The sequence below is a fragment of the Miscanthus floridulus genome, chromosome 9 (assembly GCF_019320115.1).
Source record: "Miscanthus floridulus cultivar M001 chromosome 9, ASM1932011v1, whole genome shotgun sequence".
Taxonomy (NCBI): Eukaryota; Viridiplantae; Streptophyta; class Magnoliopsida; order Poales; family Poaceae; genus Miscanthus; species Miscanthus floridulus.
In genome coordinates, this window is record NC_089588.1 from 47,322,318 (window position 1) to 47,341,792 (window position 19,475).

General features: G+C 42.9%; 1 protein-coding gene, 1 long non-coding RNA gene, 1 other non-coding gene and 2 pseudogenes across 7 annotated transcripts; 2 read left to right on the forward strand and 3 right to left on the reverse strand.

Moving 5' to 3' along the window:
• The first annotated feature begins 258 nt into the window (after nt 1-258).
• Nucleotides 259-397, forward strand: LOC136484599 (small nucleolar RNA Z247). The gene has a single exon (XR_010766107.1). It is a non-coding gene; the product is annotated as a small nucleolar RNA Z247 (small nucleolar RNA).
• A 4,234-nt stretch (nt 398-4,631) lies between these two features.
• LOC136483691 (disease resistance protein RPM1-like) lies at nt 4,632-12,566 on the reverse strand. 4 transcript variants are annotated; one of them, XM_066480834.1, is made up of 4 exons: nt 12,235-12,566; nt 9,361-10,586; nt 8,259-8,930; nt 4,632-6,949 (listed from the first exon to the last, which is right to left on the reverse strand). In XM_066480834.1, exons 2-4 carry the CDS (start codon nt 10,432-10,434, stop codon nt 5,024-5,026), a joined length of 3,672 nt encoding a protein of 1,223 aa, XP_066336931.1. In that variant the 5' UTR covers nt 10,435-10,586; nt 12,235-12,566; the 3' UTR covers nt 4,632-5,023. The 4 variants fall into 4 exon arrangements, with proteins under 4 accessions (XP_066336931.1, XP_066336932.1, XP_066336933.1 ...); XM_066480835.1 differs by having other exon boundaries at nt 12,199-12,566; XM_066480836.1 differs by lacking the exon at nt 12,235-12,566 and adding an exon at nt 10,991-11,888.
• A 150-nt stretch (nt 12,567-12,716) lies between these two features.
• On the reverse strand, nt 12,717-15,523 carry LOC136483694 (cysteine-rich receptor-like protein kinase 19; annotated as a pseudogene).
• Nucleotides 15,524-16,300: 777 nt separating this feature from the next.
• LOC136481862 (uncharacterized) lies at nt 16,301-17,678 on the reverse strand. Of its 2 annotated transcripts, none has more exons than XR_010764881.1 (3): nt 17,179-17,678; nt 16,538-16,703; nt 16,301-16,448 (listed from the first exon to the last, which is right to left on the reverse strand). It is a non-coding gene; the product is annotated as an uncharacterized lncRNA (long non-coding RNA). The 2 variants fall into 2 exon arrangements; XR_010764882.1 differs by having other exon boundaries at nt 16,538-16,747.
• A 243-nt stretch (nt 17,679-17,921) lies between these two features.
• Nucleotides 17,922-19,208, forward strand: LOC136479822 (uncharacterized; annotated as a pseudogene).
• Nucleotides 19,209-19,475: the final 267 nt, after the last annotated feature.

The following is a 19,475-nucleotide window of genomic DNA, read 5'->3' on the forward strand; positions in this document are numbered from 1 at the left end:
AAGTGGGTCGCTGAAGATCAGATCGTGCTCAGCTACCTCTTCTCCTCTCTGACCAAAGAGATCTTTGGCCAGGTCGCCAAGGCGACCACCGCGGCGGAACTTTGGGCTGCCATTCAGGAGCTTCACGCGTCGCAGTCACGGGCGTGTCTCATGACCACGCGCATGGCGCTCACCACCACCAAGAAGGGCACGTCGTCCATCGCGGAGTTCTTCGTCAAGATGAAGGGTCTTGCTGACGACATGGCATCGGCGGGACGCAAGCTGGAAGATGAGGAACTTGTGACCTTTATCCTCACGGGTTTGGGCGAGGACTTTGAGTCCATTGTCAGCGCCATCGCCTCCCGCGTCGAGCCGATTTCTGTCAATGAGCTCTATGCTCAACTCGTTGCTTTTGAGCAGCGCAAGCAGATCAACACCGACGGCGGTTCCCAGTCGTCTGTCAACACAGTCACCAAGGGTGGCCGTGGCGGGCACTCCTCCAGCCCCAACCAACCTCGCGGCCATGGTGATGGTGGCCGTGGGGGCTTTCGTCACGGAGGCGGCGGCCGTGGCAATGGTGGCCGCGACAATGGGGGTGGCAGTGGCGGCGGTGGCCACAACTTCCTCTCGGGCGTCTTCTGCCAGCTCTGTGGCAAGGAGGGCCACACCGTGGTACGCTGTTTCAAGCGCTTCGACGCCACATTCACTGGAGTTCCTCAGAAGAGCGCCTCATCTGCCACCACTTCACAGTACGGGGTGGACTCGAATTGGTATGTGGACTCTGGGGCCACAGACCATATAACTGGAGAGCTGGAGAAGCTGTCATCCTTCCGCGACAGGTACATGGGAGGAGAACAAGTGCACACGGCAAATGGGGCAGGTATGCGAATTGATCACATTGGTCACAGTATTTTGCATTCTCCAATTCGTGATGTTCATCTGAAAAATATTCTTCATGTCCCTAGTGCAAATAAAAGTCTCCTTTCAGTACATCGTCTTGTTAAAGACAATAACGCTTTCCTTGAACTTCATCCCAATCACTTTTCTCTTAAGGAGCAGGAGATGAAGAAAACACTCCTCGAAGGGCAATGTAAGGGTGGCCTTTATCCAGTGAAGCCGCAGAAATCCACTCCATCAAATAAACAAGTTCTCGGTGCCTTCAAGCCGTCTACTTCTGTGTGGCATGGTCGACTTGGTCATGCCTCCACTCCGATCGTCCAGAGAGTTCTTAGTTGAAATAAGTTGTTTTTTCAAGTAGTCCAAATAAAGGTGTGGTTTGTGATGCGTGTCAGATTGGCAAGGCTCATTAGTTACCCTATCCTAAGTCAAACAATGTTTCTTCCAAACCTTTTGAGCTTGTGTTTAGTGATGTGTGGGGGCCGGCTCCTACTTCTGTTGGCCGGCACTCCTATTATGTGAGTTTCATTGATGATTTTAGCAAGTTTACGTGGATCTATTTGTTGCGCTATAAATCTGAAGTTTTTCAATGTTTTCGTGACTTCCAAAGCATGGTTGAGCGTCAATATAATCATAAAATCCTAGCTGTCCAATCTGATTGGGGAGGAGAATATCAATCTCTCAATTCTTTCATTAAACGTCTAGGAATTGCTCACCATGTGTCATGCTCACATGCGCACCAACAAAATGGGTCTGCGGAACGTAAACATCGTCACATCGTTGAAGTTGGCTTGTGCCTTCTTGCACACGCCTCCATGCCGCTCAAATATTGGGACGAAGCCTTCTTGACGGCTGTCTTTCTTATAAACCGTCTTCCATCCAAAGTCATAGCCAATGCCACACCACACGAGCGTCTTCTCGGTTCACCACCGGATTACTCTTTTCTCCGAACCTTTGGCTGTGCGGTTTGGCCAAATTTGAGACCCTACAATGCAAAGAAAGTCCAATTTAGATCTAAACGCTGTGTGTTCCTTGGTTACAGCAATTTACATAAGGGCTTCAAATGTCTTGATCCATCCACCGGGCGTATCTATGTGTCACGAGATGTAGTTTTTATGAAACACTTTATCCTTTTGCTCAACTACATCCTAACGCCAGAGCGCGTCTCCATGCTGAATTTGCCCTCCTACTAGAAATTCTCCAAAATCCTTCGTCCGAGTTTGGGAATGCAAAAATCGGTGATCAAAACGTGATTGATTCTAACCCTGCTAATGTTGTACCAAGCACTGCCTTTGTTGTGGATGAAACAGGTGAAAATCCGATGGAAAATCGTGAAGAAACGGCGCGTCTAGGGGGTCATTTTGTGTTGCCCTCGACAGCACCACGTCAGGACAATGGCGGCACAGGTCCCGGAGGTGATCAGCCTGCCACGCCTGATCCTCGTACCGACTCGGCGGCGGGATCAGCCTCGGGTGCTGGGCTGTCGCCTCCACCGCACGGGGGCGCGTCTGCCCCTGGATCTTCTACACCATCAGCATCGGCACAGCTTTCTTCGCCTGCGTCGTCCTCTGACACAGCGGATCCGAGCCTGGGGGGGCTGTCTCCTCCGACAGCGATTCTGCCTTCTCCGGATTTGGATGCGGGAGGTGCGCCTGTGCCTTCTCCTGTGTTTAACGCTGCATCACCTACTCCTTCACCGCCACCACCGCATCAACATGGCACTTGACTTCAGCATGGCATCGTTCAGCCTCGAGTTCGCACAGATGGGACTGTTCCATGGGGCTTGCATAGTTCTGTTGAACCCGAGGAGCCAAGCACCGTGAAGTCTGCTCTCGCGGATCCTCGTTGGGTGGCAGCCATGGATAAGGAACATGATGCTTTGCTGGAGAATAAAACATGGCACCTTGTTCCACCGCCTAAAGGCAAAAATGTTATCGGTTGCAAATGGGTTTATAAGGTTAAGAGGAAAGCTGATGGCAGTGTGGATCGCTACAAAGCTCGGTTGGTTGCCAAAGGATACCGGCAGCGCTATGGTGTTGATTATGAAGATACGTTCAGTCCAGTTGTGAAGGCCGCCATTGTTCGTTTGATTCTCTCGGTGGCAGTCTCCAAGGGGTGGTCGTTGCGGCAGCTTGATGTGCAAAACGCCTTTCTTCATGGTGTTCTTGAGGAAGAAGTTTTTATGCGGCAACCTCCAGGATACGAGGACAAGCAGCATCCACATTTTGTTTGCAAGCTGGACAAGGCGTTATACGGTCTTAAACAGGCGCCTCGTGTATGGTATGCTCGTTTATGTGGCAAACTAGTTCAGCTCGGCTTCACTCCTTCCAAAGGTGACACCTCCTTGTTTTATTATAGCAAGGGTTCTGTTACTATTTTTGTGCTGGTCTACGTCGATGATATTATCGTTGCTAGTTCGTCATCAGCAGCGACTAAGGCCTTGCTTGCTGATCTTGAGAAAGAGTTTGCTCTCAAGGACTTGGGTGATCTCCATTATTTTCTTGGAATTGAAGTAAAGCGGGGTGAAGATGTTTTGGTTCTGTCATAGCAGCGCTATGCTGCTGATGTTGTACACCGAGCTAATATGGGGAGCTGTCGGCCTGTGGACACACCTATTTCTACATCAGAAAAACTCAGCATCACCGATGGATCAAGTCTTAGTGAGGAAGATGCTACACGGTACCGCAGCGTCGTTGGCGCACTCCAGTACCTTACACTCACCAGGACTGATCTTTCTTTTGCCGTCAACAAAGTGTGTCAATTTCTACATTCTCCAACAACAGCACATTGGAGTGCAGTGAAGAGAATTCTGCGCTATGTCAAAGGCACTTTAAGTTTGGGTTTGAAGATCAGAAAGTCCAGCTCGTCTCTTGTCAGTGCTTTCTCTGACGCAGATTGGGCTGGGTGTGTTGATGATAGGCGTTCGACTGGTGGCTTTGCAGTTTTCTTTGGCCCCAATCTCATCTCTTGGAGTGCTCGGAAGCAGCCGACTGTGTCACGTTCTAGCACTGAGGCGGAGTACAAAGCGCTTGCCAATGCAACCGCTGAAATGATGTGGATTCAGCGGTTGTTAACTGAGCTTGGCGTTTCTCATGTTCCTGTTGCTCGGTTGTGGTGTGACAACCTCGGAGCTAAGTACCTATCGGCCAATCCGGTCTTCCCCGCCAGAACAAAACATATTGAAATCGATTTTCATTTTGTTCGTGAGCGGGTAGCACAGAAGCTCTTGAATATACGGTTCATAAGCACAGGTGATCAGCTCGCAGATGGATTCACGAAGCCAATCACAGCGTCGAAGTTGAAAGAATTTAGATTCAATCTCAACCTTGTTCGTGGCTGAGATTGAGGGAGGATATTAGATGATATGATATCGTTGGTAGTTGAGATAGCGATAGACTTGAGATAGAATTGTTGTACACGGTATATCCCTAGTATCTAGGAGAAGTTTGTTGTAACAAATGTAATCTCGTGTATACCATGATGATATAAATACAAGAGCCAGGACCCAGGATTGGGTAACCCGTTCCCATATCGTTTTATATATCATTCTGGCAAGCTGAAAGTTCATGACAAAAACAAACTACAGTGTTGATGCTTTTATGCTACACCGTAATGGGCTCACTGTTAATGGTACGTCAACCACCATTAAACTTAAGCAGCAAACTTACCAACAATACTAAATGCACATACAATATTATATTTAGATGAAAATTGGCGACTAATAAGAACAATAAAGCCATCTAAAGAACATTACAAAAGGAACAAAGAGAAAATTCAGGATTCAGTTGGTATTATCGTTACACAAAATTACAAAACGATTACAACACCAACATAAAAGTCAAATCCATAAACATGCACACAAACAAGAGAGCATTCTTTATGAAGATACATAAACTCAAAGCTCAACGTTTCGAGTACAGAGTAAATAAACTGAACTGAATATGTCTTCTCCTAGCGATGTTACACATAGGATAAGTGCCAATTATCTTGACACCTTGAAGGAAGCAGATGTTTCAGTTTCCACTGGCATGAAGGATGTATTGCAATACTGGATCAATTGGCAGGGAAAACAAAGAAAAATAAGTGAACAGAGTTCTGCAGATGCCTGGATCAATTGGCAGGGAAAATAAAGAAAAATACTGTGAGCTCAGCGTCCTTCCAGTTCCTCCAGCTTCAAAGGAGGATTCCTTGGATGCTCCTCCAGTTGCTTCTCAATGTCATCCTTGAGTGCAGTGTCATGGGAACCGATAAGCCGGGCTTCCTTGAGTTTTTGTTTAGAGAGATTCTTTATCTCCATAAACTTCAACATTGACCCACTACAGCAGCGAGCTGTCAGCAGCTCAAGATTTTGCATTGCTTCTGATCCAAAGGATACATTTAACTTTGAGCTGCAAGTAATCTCGAGGATCTTGAGGTTTAAATAGCAGCGCTGCTGTATTCCATTCACCCAGACACAAAAATCAAGCTTGCCATCAGCACCATGATGTGGCTTGACACAAAGACGTAGAATACATAATTCCTTTATTTCCCCAAGAACATTAATTACTTCAACTTCTTCTGACATGGTTATCTCCAGTTCCAGCTTTGTGAGTTTGGGAAGATCTTTGATCCATGATGGCACTTGTTTTACAAGACCACATAGCTTAAGGCTCTGAAGGTTCCCTAGAGGTTTCCCCTGAGTCTTCTGGTGAGGCTTCTCCTGGGGCTTATGCTGAGGCCTTTGCTGAGTCTTCCCCAGACCCTTCCCCTGGGGCTGCTGCTGAATTTTCTCTAGAGGCTTCTCCAGATGCAAGGAAATGTCATCCAAACATTCTTCATTGCCCTTGCTGAGCCACACTGACAAGGATTCCAGACGGACATGGCATGCGATGGCAGCACAGAATTCCATGCAGTTTTTCTTGTTGACACCGAACACTCCAAGCTTGCGCAATTGGGTAATCTTCTTGAGCTCTTTGAGGGAGTCTTTGCCACCTGCAAGACCAGCATTGACAACACCAAGCGTGTGCAAAGCAGTCAGCTTGTCAATACCTACTGGCACCTCAACACCAACTAATTGATGAGATCTGCATGTTGTTGATGGTTCCCCTGCTGGGAAAGTTGTGCCAGCACGGATGTACTGCAGTTTCTTTAACTTGGTGATAGATGCTGGCAAGGTAAATATGGAGGTATGCCTGACATCCAGAGTCTCAAGCTGCCGTAACTCACCCAATGAACTCGGCAGATGGCGGATCCCACTGCTTCCTCGCAGAGATAGAAACTTGAGACGAGGAAGAAGCTTCACCATTAGCTTGAGGTCTTTATCTGTCACACCTGTTGCATTCTCCAGATCGAGCACTCGAAGCACCTTCATACTATTAGAGATGAAGAATGATTCCCACTCCCCAAACACTGTTAATGACCGTAGACGTGAAAAATCAATGCTTTCAAACACAATCCTGTCTCTGTCCCAGCTGCTCTCTATTACAAGGTGGCGTCCTGTGCGCTGGGTGGTTGGAAGGCAACGCCCCTTCAGTGCAAAGACCTCCAGTGCAAATATAATATTCTCTTCGTCTGGACGTGAGATGATGTATTCGTGGAAGAAAGCACTGACTTGGCATTGGATCATTCTCATGTGTGTGATGGCTTTGCACATTGGTGGCTGGATCATGCTCAGGTTGACGAGCATTGAGAAGAGGATCTCCCCTTTCTCCTCTGCAGTAGTGTCTTTAGTGTCCCTAGAGTAGCCCTCAGCAACCCATCGCATCACCAAACGCCTCCGCCGAATGATTTGGGACCCAGGGAATATTGACATATAGAATATACATGGCCTTAGGAAATCTGGGCATGTACGGAAGTAGGAATGCATCCAACCAAACAGATCTCTCAGACCACGAAACTCAGGGTTGCTCTCAAGCTCGTGCATAAATCTGCGATTAAGCGTTCTAGTGCTCTCCATACATGTGACTGTCTTGGGTGCCAAAAACTTGGCTACAGAAACTATTACTTTAGGAAGTCTACCACACTTCACAATAAGTTGTTCTAGCTCTTTGTCATCTGAATTCTTTAGAGGTGATGCCTGGTTTTTATTTTGTACCTATTGTAAAGAAATTTGGATGATCTTAGTCATTTGGGTAAACACAAAATACATTAGGTATTTATTTTTGTCATATAAAATGAATTTTCATGATGAATTGCGCTTGATACTTTAGAAAGACCAATGGAACACGAAACAAAAATAAAATGGTCAAGTGAGGAAACATAGAATTATCTAAATACTATAAGAATCCTAAAAAACATTATATGCATGACATGGCCAACATAAATGTTTTGTAGCTATGTGACCAATCATAGTAAAAATAATTTGGCCACACATACACGTGTACCATTGGGTAGATTATTAGTAAAATAATTTGGCCACACAGGACGAGGACACGCCTATTTGTTTCTCAAAATTATTTGAATAAGTGCACTGGATTATAAATGCTTGATTAATTGAGAAGCACATGTCAATATCCCATGCAGGAGCATGGTTAAGAGTATACATAATCCTTTACATCATGATGTCCTTCCTAAAAACCATACATGAGTTCGATGTTAAGGAAAGCAAAGCTTTGTAAAGTAAAGTAACAACTTGTGAAATGGAGAACTAATCTTAACACTTTGGAGAACAGATACATGGTTCACCTCCTAAATTTCTGTTTGAGCTCTGCATTGTGTTGTGAAATCAATGAACAGAACAGTTTGTGTTCCACCACCAACTAGTAGTATGGTGTACAGTAAAAGGTGCTCTCCAGATTAGTAGTTCCAAATAACAATCTATTTGTTAGACATTATTATTCGAAAGAAATTGATGCAGAAAATTGAAACACAAGTGGCAGATTTCAGACAAACTTATGAGCATTGTGGTGCAAAAGCATATCATCCCTTGGCAGACAATAAACCTAAGAAAAAGATAGAGCACCCTGTTTTGATTTACTCTAATACATGCTATACTTCTGGGCAAACTAATTGCAGTTTCATACTTCCACTAGATAGATTGCTTAGAACTGTTGGGTGAAACATGTTTGGAATTGTTGGCAATATGATAGAGAAAACTATCTGCATTCCTCAGCATTGCGTGGACTAAGTTTAATTTTTTACTATTTTTGCAAACAACATTCAAACTCCGGTAAAATGGTAAACCATCTATCTAGGATGCAGCCGTGAATAAAAGATTATTGAGTATCGACCAACATGATATGGATGAGATGGTAATCACTCCTTATTTTTTAATGTCTGTAACTGTGGGCGAAGGAGACACAACTGGTAGTTGCGAATGAGATGCTATGTTTGTGGTAAGACTCATGCAGGACAATAGATTCAAGTATCTAGAAAACATGAATGTTTCTTATGATTAAGAATACCTCTTTTCTGAAGAGATCAAAGGATGCTTGAGCTTCTAGGCCCTTCACGTTAAACACAACCTCTTCATTGTCAGCACAATATGTGGCAATGCTTTCTTCGGTTGTGATGACAATGATAACACTCTTGGAATGTCTAGATACCAGGGAAGGTTGTATTAAATCCCATTCTTCTATAGACTGTACATCATCAATAACAACAAGACACGGATGTTCTTTTAGAAGCTTATGGCATTCCTGAATAGGGTCTTCGATTCCCAAGGCTTCAATAGGTTTTGAATGAAAATCCAAAAGTAAGCTCCGAGAGAAGTCCCTCAGATTGAATGGATGGGACACCAGAACCCAACCATACTTGTCAAATATTGGGTCCTTTTGAAGCATTCTTTCATAATACAAATTTCTGACTAGAACTGATTTCCCAACACCTGCTATCCCCCACACAGACATCACTTGCCAATCATTGAAACGTGCTGTGGTCTGATAGTTACGAAGTTCGTTCATTTGTGATTCACGTCCAACAAGGCTAAACTGGTCAAACCAGCTACTGGCTACAGCCTTTCTTGAGGTCGGAATTCTGTGATAGGAAGTAAGACCTCCCCCGTGATTCACTTCATCCTCCATTAATTTCTCATTGTTGCTTGACATTACTCTTCCAGTCTCCTTGCCCTGAGGACCCTGAAAATACGAAGCAGTTAAGGAGAGAAGGGAGAAATCCAAGAGTTACTAGGAGAGAGAGTTCTCATATTTTCTCGAGATTAGATCTATCTTTGATAGATTGAAGTGTTTCTAGATTTTATGCAAAATGCAATAGACTGTGAAATATATTAAGTACAAAGAATCTATAAACTAGTCACTTGTCAAGTAGATAGCAATCGTTTAATTTTCTTTACAGGCAACCATTTTAAAGTTTTTAACTTGTGACGTACATTGAGTAAATATGTGACACCTATCGAAAATTTGCTTTATATATGAATTTATTTTGACATTAGAAAACATAATGACCAATACCGTGCATCAGAGAGACAGAGACTAATGCCAAAAAAAACTACATATAACAGAAATATGTTTTTTTCATAAAAGTGAATTCACTCTGTTCCTGTCTCACCTCCTTGAAGAACACACATACAGGGTGCTCGGCTGAGTACTGTTTAAGCTCCAACACTTGGTACGAGTGTCCAATACACAAGCTTGCGATTTCTCGTTTCTCTGTTGACACGATAATCCAGTTGCCCTTCTGCCTATCGGGTAGGCATGCCCTGATGGCATCCCACTCTCCCATTGTGCACACATTTTCCAGGACGATTAGGTACCTCTTCTCATTCGCTTGCTTCATGACTTCTTCAAGGAGCCCTCCTTGCTTTGCTCCTGTTCTCTCCATCCTTTTCAGTTCAGCTACATCTACAGTGGTTCCTTGTTGTAAGCAAGAATTTGTGTAGAACTGAGTCACTAAGCTCTGCTGGAATTTGTGGGGATTGAAAGGATATGTCAACCTGATCCAGCCACGGCATCCAAAGTTTTGGCAGATTTCTGGATCTTGGTAGGCTTTCCTTATGATGGATGTCCTACCAAGATCACCACCTATCCCCCACACCGAGATCACTCCAAGATCACTATTTTCCTTGGTGATCAACTGTGTGAGATCCCCTATGCCTTGCTGCTTTTTTGTGGTGTCCCTTGCCTCAGCAAACATGTCACATGCTGTTGCGCCATTAGCAGGGCTGGTTGTGGGTTGTTGCTGCATGACTGGTTTGGATCCAGAGTCACTGATGAGGCTGTAGCGCGAGTTCCTCTTGCTAACATCCTCGACCCTGGCCTTGATCTGCTCTATCTCGGTGACTACTGCATCTATGGGTAGCGCCGATGCTGCCATACATGATGGTATGAAGCGGCGCCACCAGTGGGGCCGGTTATCCAAGTGAACAACAAACTCAATGCAATCCTCCACATCGTAGGCTAGGTCACGGACCTGCCTCACCCATGTCCTCACCACGTTGTTCTTGGCACGCTCTTCATTGGCGACGTTGAGAAAGGAGTGCATCATCTCAAATTCACCTGTGATGAACACAAGGTCCCTCTGTGCACTCTGCCGCAGCTTTGACTCTTCCTCAATAGCCGACTGGGCCTTGGTTAGTACCCCCTCCACCACCGACTTCGCCAATCCAACCACAAGATCCCCCATTGCACGCTCCCTCCCTCTCCCTCTTCCTCTCTCCCTCCCTCTCTCCTTGTGCTTCTGTGTCGTAGCAGCTAGCAAGTGATGCTGCTAATGTAGTAGAATTGCATATTTTGAGTACCCAGAGATGGGACTAATGAAGGCAAGACCAGCTCCAGCTGTGAAACAGATAGACATTATTGTTAATCAAGGCTGGCAGGAACTGTGGAATGAGTCAGGTCAATAAAAAAGTAATCTAGCTGTACGCTCAACAACTTTGTCTCGCCAAGTGAGCCTCTTGGTCAAGGGATCTGCACCAAACCCAATGTCTTATAATAAAGAAGCCCTATTCGAAAAAGAATAATTTTTAAAGTTGGAATGTGGGGCAACTGATTGCACATGTTGTCACATGGGGCCAAAATGACATCTTAAGAACAATACCGTTGGTATATGCCTCCGGAAGAAAAAAACAACACAACAATTTTTTCCTACAAAAGAAACCTAACCCAGAATAGTTGATTAGACACACTTTTTATTAAGCAAAATGAAAAGCGCATCATAGTAAGTCAGAAATGCTTTTTACTATGAATTGGTTGCAATCAGCTAGCTGCGAAGGAGGAAGAGAACACCCTGCTAGCACCATTGATGATGACTTCGTTTTGCACATCTTTTGCTAAACTAACTTTTCTTCTGAGTTCTGAGGTACTGTACTCACCTAACTGATTAATAAGTACAACGTATGGTTACCGAAACAGGTTTGTATGTTGTTTTGCACAGGTTATATTTCGAAAAATTGCCAACTGAATGTCATATGGAGCAGTAGCATCAGGTCAATCACCAATACTGAGCCATTCTTTTCTATTCTCTAATCCACTCCGTCTTTTCTATTCTCCAAATCCACCATTCTCGCTCTTCACTAATGTAGAGGCCACATCACTCTCTAAATTCAATATAAGGCAGTCCTCAACATGCATGCAAAATGCTGAGCCATTTATTTCATGGTATATGCAACGAAGTTAAAAATTTCAAAAATCCAAAGTAGAAGTATATGTACAAAACACAATTTTGTATGCATAGCACAGAAGATAATGTACAGAGTATCGAATATCTTCTACCTAGTCCAACTAGGATTTGGCATCTAAACTGACTGAAGTCTCCATTAAAAACATGCATGTATATAAAAATGCATATACCAATTCAAAATTTAGAACTAAATTTTAATATTTTGTTACATTTTGGACTCCACACAATTATCAGAGCATGGATTAGCATGTAAGATATTCTTTCACAAGCTATCTATCATATCAAAAGATATATTTCTTGTACCTGGATGTAAATAATATGTTTCCATCCACTGAGTTAATAGTAATCTTACTATTACATAATGGAGGACCCAAAAGAGGCTCCACATTAATTCTTTTTTAGAAGCACCAAGGCTCAACATTAATTCACATGAGGCAAGTTATCAAAAAAAAAAAAATAGCTAATAGTTGGGGCGGAAGCAGGGATTCCAAAACATAATGGAGCACCGTACCTTAAAATGTCCATTGCCACATACATTAGCTATCTCACTAACAAAGTAAAACAAAACATGTAATTAGTTGATTTCTGTGTACCTTGCTAGCTTACTGTATGTCCGAGCCCAACCCATGTCAAACATATAGCAAGTTGTACATACAAGAAAGAAAAAAAAAAGAAAACTTACTAAGCTTCGCAATCTGATGTATTTAACCCGAAGGCAAAAACTGATATTGGCAGAAAGTTTCTACCAAAACAAATCAAGCAACTCACACCAATTTGGAGATAAGATGAACGGGGTGTGCTCGCCTTGGACGAAGCTGGGGTCAGCTGAGCGCGGGGCCGTCCGCACTTGCTGGTCTCCTGTAGGCCGAGCCGCCGGAGCCCGTAGTGGTAAAGCTCCAGAGATTGGTGGGTGGGGGAGGGAGGGACTGGAGTGGGAGAGCGCGGATCTGCTGGTGGTGCCTGGTTGATGTTTGGGACAGTAAGAGGACTCCAGATAAAGGAGGCAATGACAAGCTCCGGGCCAAAGCATCCATCGTGTACGTCTGTTTGAGAGGCGCCATGAGACGTTGACTAGACTCGACCCCAAAGCTGCAGTCGTCGTCAATGGCCTTACGCGGTGCCATTTACTTTGTTTAGTTCTTAAAATTTTTTCCAAAAAGTGCGGGTAGCCATCACATCGAATCTTGCGATACATGCATAGAGTATTAAATGTAGATAAAAAAAATTAATTACACAGTTTGATTGAAAATTGCGAGACAACGTTTTGAGCCTAATTAGTCCATGATTGAACAAAAATTACCAAATAAAAATAAAAATGCTACGGTAGCCAAATTCCCAAACACGCACTAAGAACCACTCTTGTAATGTTGCAGAAATTGCCGAGTAATTCCAAAACCAAAACCCATGCATGCTGTCAGTTGTCATAACCGCGTCCGGTTGTGTTGGATGAGAGCGGACTATTGTCTATTTATATTAAATTATTAGCTTAGTAGCCAATGGAGCTAACTGTTCTTTAATTGATTGGTCGACTCTCTTTCCAGACAGGTCCATTTGTATACTAATAGTACTACATAATATTTTGCCGCTGATTGATGGCTAAATGCTACTACCTGTACTATGTCACAGGAAATTTACACTGATTTACCCTGTCGACCGCTATTTTGGTACCAAGAACAAATCCGGGATGACATCTGCTCCTTCTATTTACACGTTCAGCATTTTTTATTCTTCGCTTCCAAGTTCCAACCGTTGAGCGGTAGCTGCAAAAGCTGTTCATTTCTTATCTCCACGCAGAAGAGCACTATTGCAGAGCTTCCTAGGAATTTGTTTCGGTTCAAGATGGCATCTAGCTGCTAGATGGAAAGCTGCTTCCATCAAGCTGCATGATAATTTGCCCTATGGAAGGCCTTTCTTTTGGATTTTCGCTGACACAATTTAGCCCAACATCAATGCATCTTTTAACTTGTTGGAGGCTGCTTGCTTCCAACGTCGGGTACTTCGAAGCTATCTGCGGCATTTTGTCCAAGTTTTTTGTACCTGGAATTGCAAAGTTTCATTAAAGAGCATCAATTACACCATTCAAAGTACGGTTCAATACCTCTATTTGTCAGAACAACATTCTTCAGGTTAAGGATAAAAAATCAAAACATGTTGGACTTACATTGTCGATAAGGTTCTTAGAGGACAAATCTTCAGTGTTAGAATCTACTTTTAACCCTGTTACTATCTCGATTATAAGGATACCCAGACTGTATATATCTGTTTTGGTTGAGACTTCACCTCTGTAGTAATATTCTGGAGCCATGTACCCTCTGCATCACATGAAAGTCAATGTTGGAAGCAGTACAGGTAATCTAATCCATTTGATCATGAACACACAGAGAATTGTTCTTAATTTTCGTCAAGCTTACCTTGATCCCACAACATTTGAAGTGAGTGTACGTGTTTGCTCTTCGCCAAAGAGCCTTGATAAACCAAAATCGGCAATTTTGGGCATTAAATTATCATCCAACAATATATTGCCAGGTTTGAGATCCATGTGAATTATGGGTTTGTGCAATTCATGTAAGAACTGTAAACCCTGACAAATCCCCTGTATTATTATGAAGCTGATGCTCCAGTTAAGCTCATGAGATGCACCTGTACAAATACACAAATCAGTAAGTCAAAAACTAGAGAAAGTTGTATTTTTGTGTAGCACTCATAATTTTGCATTATTACTAGCAAACTAAAATACTTTGAATGCAAATTTACTACTATAAGTTTTGGATCCATCCTCAAGATATATGGACATATTTAAGGAAATCTAATATGTAATGTGGACAAATACCTTTATAGTCTCATACTAAATTGCACTATATTTTGTGATGGGTTCAGTAAATATCTAGTAGGCACACCTTAAGTTTAAATTTAACTGATCGTTGTCACCTAAACATAAGGAGCAGAAGTATATTTTTCCCTGGTGTCTGAACAACTTGTTAAATAACCCTGCCTATGACTGTTAATTCGTGTTTGATACAACAGAAGACAATATTCCACTAAAATCAGAGAGAGAATGAGATAAAGTAGAATACCGTAAAGATACTTGTCAAGGCTCCCCCTAGGCAAATACTCATAGCAGAGTATCCTTTCTTGTGTGTCTGCAAAAACATATCTTTCCATGGGATTCCACCAGTTTCTTATGTATTTCATAACAATACCCGATTAGCTTCACTATATTTCTATGATTGAGATCAATCAGACTAAATACTTCATTCTTAAATTGCTTATCCAGATTGATTTGTGGAACTACCAAAAGCTTTTTTACCGCAACAACTTCTCCATTTTGAAGCATTCCCTGAGATTAATTAATATCATTAGTACAGAACAATATTCAGATAGCTTCTCCCATATTTTTTCTCAAATTGATGGTGATGGAAATTAAAATATACCTTATAAACTACCCCAAAAGAACCTTTACCAATTTCGCGTTCATTGGCAAAGTTCCCTGTGATTTCCTCTACAAAGTGTAGCTTTGGTTCCCTTGGGAATTCAGTTATCAGTTGCAGCTTCTTCTCCATGAATTTGTGTATGCTAGCTTCATGGCTGATTTCTGCTTGAACATATTACATTTAAAACAAGAGAATGCATATTTTACTCTAGAGGTAGAGAGTACGACAGCAGTTGAATTGGCCCTGTTCGTTTCGCTATGTTTCGACAAAGCCTCTAGATTAAATCCTTCAATCCTGAAATGAATAAATGGTTTTATGAACCAGTTCCCTTTACCTTCGAGTTTACCAATTATTGATCCTACAGTAGGCCTTTTCTTTGGATCCGTCTCCACGCAGTTTAAACCAAGGTCAATGCATCTTTTTACTTGTAGCATGTGTTGTTCTTCCAGTGATGGATACTTTGATTCTATATGCGACATTTTTGTCCAATTTTTAGATACCTGTGTGAATTAGAAAAATTAGATAATGAAATTGTAAAGTAAAGAAGCAAACTGAATAGTAACAGTCCTGAATAGAGACTAAATTGTTTATACTATTACAGCATTGCTTACATTATCAATTAGTAACTTAGAATAAATGTCTTGAATATTGAGGTCCCTTTTCAGTCCCTGTCACTATTTCGAGAATAAGAACACCCCAAACTGAATATGTCTGACTTTACTGATATTTCTCCTCTGTAATGGTATTCCGGGGCAATGTATCCTCTGGGTCACATTAGCATCAAATTATATTCTGTCACACAAAAAATACTAATGCAACTTGAAGAATGGAAAGATACAGAAACTAGTAAGTTTCTTACATCCATCCCACAACATTTTGGGTGAGAATTCTGGTTTGTTCTTCACCAAAACAACCTTGAAAGTCCAAAATCTGCAATTTTCGGCACCATGTCGTCACTCAACATTATGTTGCTAGGTTTAAGGTTCAAGTGAACTATGGCTTCACTTCGCTCCTCATGCAGAAAATGTAACCCATTGCATATCCCCAAGATTATTTTGAAGCGCATGGGCCAACCAAGTCCAGAAGATCATCTGAAGAATAACAAAAGGAAGAAGGAATTGAAATACTTCAGAGAAAAGATCTTCTCAATGATATCTTTGCATCTTCTGTGTTACAGAAAATGGCAAAATGTTTTATGTGCCCTGTATCATTCCTGGGTATATATAAAGTAGCCTTCATCATGTTTACTTTCTATCGTAGACCAAGACCATGTAGGATTCTGTATTTAGACAGTAAAAAACGAAAATAAGTATGCAACCAGGGATTACCATACCGTAAATATTTGTCAAGGCTTCCATTAGACAAATATTCATAGCAGAGGAATTTTTCCGGAATCTGAGAGAAAATGTCTGCCGTTTCTCTCCACCAATTTCTTTCTACTTGGTAACAAGAACCAAGTAACTTGACAATATTTCTGTGTTCCAGAGTCTGGAGATTGCCTGCCTCATTCTGAAAACGTCTATCATGAACTCCGGATGTTCGCACAAGCTTCTTCACAGCAACCAGTTGTCCACTCTGAAGTATGCCCTGCTTTGGTTCCATGTTAGTATATGGTTTCAACTTTTTACTAGTTATAGTTAACTTCAAAGAATTAAAATATGAGACAGAAATTATACCTTATAAACCACTCCAAACGCACCATGTCCAACCTCTCGTTCACTTGAGAAGTCATTTGTGATGTTCTTTAGGAATTCTAGCTTTGGCTCCCTTGGAAATGTACTTGATATTTGTGAGTTGTCGTTTAAGCTACTTTGTCTGCTGGAATCTCCCTTCATTCCCCAACTATACAAAAATAACCTTCATATGAGACGATAAATCATGCAGGGCTGCACAAAACATAACATTATAAATAAACATTGCAAGCCTATGGTCAACCTACAACTCTCTTTGATTGATAGAAGTAAGGAAAGTCCAATAACTATGCTCCTTCCATTAAGCCTATGGATACATTGCAAGCCATTGACATACAGAACTAGATATTGATAAATAAGTGAAATCCACGAAATTTAGGGTTCATAAAATTTAAGAATTTGTGGAGAAAATTACAGATAATCGTGATTGTTTGGACTTGGGAAGAACATAAATATGCTAAGCCTACATAATACAAAGGTAGCGAATCTCCTGCGTGTTTTCAATAAACAGATTGTTCCTCAGTCGTTTGTAAAGCAGCAATTTAATAAGAGCCATCCAGATGAAATGTCAATTTGGTAAAAGAGAGAGAGAGAGAGAGGAAAAATTCACGCCCCAAAGAACATACCTGAAGCAATGATGTCTGTTTCTGAGACAATAAGCGGGAGGCTCCTCTCACTGATGATCGTTGATCGGACACGGACACAACCTGGAGATGAGTGGGTGTGGGAGACGAATGGCTGTAGGTTTTGGGGGAGGATGGGAGAAGCGCATCCACAGAAGCAACTGTAACTCTTCCAATAATGCCCGTGTGAACCGTTGACTTGACTTGCCGCGACTGGGGAGGCGACGGCTCAGATTGAGTGACTTACCCCATGCCTGATGCCCTCCGTTCCTCGTCCAATGGCTAAGCTAGGTAGGCGGCGGTGGCGCAGACGCAAGAAGAGCTGGGCAGCAGTCGTGCGGGCCGGAGCTCGGCGGGCAGTGGCGCGGATGCGGGCGAAGCTGAGCAGCAGACCGCGCGGGTGCGGGCGAAGCTGAGCAGCGGCGGCGCGCCGGCGCGGACACTGGACCGCAGCGGCGCGGCGGTGCCCAGTCCCGTATCGCGTTTTTTTTTTCTCCAGCGGCCGTAGGAGGAGGAGCAAGTTCGTCATGTGAACCTGAGCTGGGCCTTACTTGGGCCACAAAACGTAATTGGGATGTGATTTGAGAGGCGGGAAAGATGCTCTTTTATCAATTGTTGGATTGCAGCTCCAAGATCCCCAACGCAATTCGGGCTTGGTTCAAGGGCAAACATTGGGTTTGCTTCTCGGCCTTGTTGCGATTTTTGGTATTGTGAGCTGAGCCCCTGATTTGCTGGTCGAGCTGAGAATGGCTGAATCTAGCGCGGGAAAGAAGCAGTCTGAAAAGCAAATGCAGCAACTAGGGAAGGAAATAGAGAGTGACCTAAATAATCTGCCCCAGCACTTGGAGATCAGGGAAGATGAGGAAAAAGGCATTGTTCTGGAAGAAGACTTGGAGGAATTAAAAGCAGAGGCACGATGGACAGCATTGGCAAAGGTTAGTTCCTCAAGCCTTCAGTCATGCTGCATTTATAGAGAACATGAAGTGTGCTTGGAGCTTGGCAAAAGATTTTAGCTTTAAGGCATAGAAGAAAATTTGTTTGTGCTCAAGTTTTCTTGTCCGGGAGATTGGAGGAAAGTGATGGAGGAGGGTCCATGGATTTTTAGGGGCCACGCTGTTCTATTGGAAGAGTATGATGGGGTTACGAAGCCCTCCAAGGTCTAATTCAAATACCTGGCAGCTTGGATTCGTATTTATGATTTGCCAACAGGATTTAGAACGAAGAACATTGGGCGCCAATTGGAAAATAAAATAGGTGATTTTCTAAAGGTGGATCTTGACGAGGACAATAGTGGCTGGAGAGACTACTTGCGTATCAGAGTTAAGCTTGATGTGGAGAAACCTCTGACTAGGGTTGTGTATATTTCGGTGGGGGACAGGAAGCGGGAGGCTTTTCGTGTGAAGTATGAGAAGCTTCCTAAGTTCTGTGCTATTAATGGTCTTTTGGGTCATGTTGAATCTGAGTGTGGTGATGGTGTGCATGATAAGAAGGCTCTCCAATATGGGGACTGGCTGATTGCTAGTTTGGAAAGGAAAGGGAAAACAAAAGGAAGCAGATCCTCTAGTTCAACAGATACGAAAGAATCAGATTCTAGAGATTCAGCCAAGTCCTATTTCCAAGAGAGAAACTCAGATCCTAGAGTGATAACAACAATAGAAGAGACTTAAATGCTTCGGTTGATTTAAAGGATGACGGAAGAAGCCCCTTGAAGAGGGATAGTGATCGGCACCTAAAATTTGATAGGGCACGAGATAAAAAATATTCTCACTCCAGGAGATGTAGTCTTACCAGAAAGCAACAATATGGCCTTGGCTGTTATTCCTGCCAATGAGATGAAAATGAATCTGGTACACAACTTGGAAAAAGAGGATGGACATACTTTGTTAATAGGTGCTGATGTAAGTGAATCTTTAAAAGATGGGTTTTCCATAGAGCGAAACCAGAAGCGTCTAAGAGTGCAGGAGAAAGATGCAGATGTTGATTTTGATATGAGATCGACGGGCTCCCTAGAGGAGTATTGCCGAGAACAATGAAAATCATAAGTTGGAACTGTCGCGTATTGGCAACCCTGCGATAGTAAAGGAGCTTCACGATCTCACGAAGGATTATGCCCCCTCAGTGTTGTTCATCATGGAAACTCAGATTGATAAGTACCGAGTGGAAGTTTTGCGTTACACTCTGGGTTTTGATGGAAAGGCAGGCCTGGTGCAATAGTGAGGTTTGTCTCACTAAGTCACTAGGTCGTGGGTTCGAAGCAGCCTCTCCGTAGATTTGCGGGGGGGAGGCCTGCCTCAGTTTTT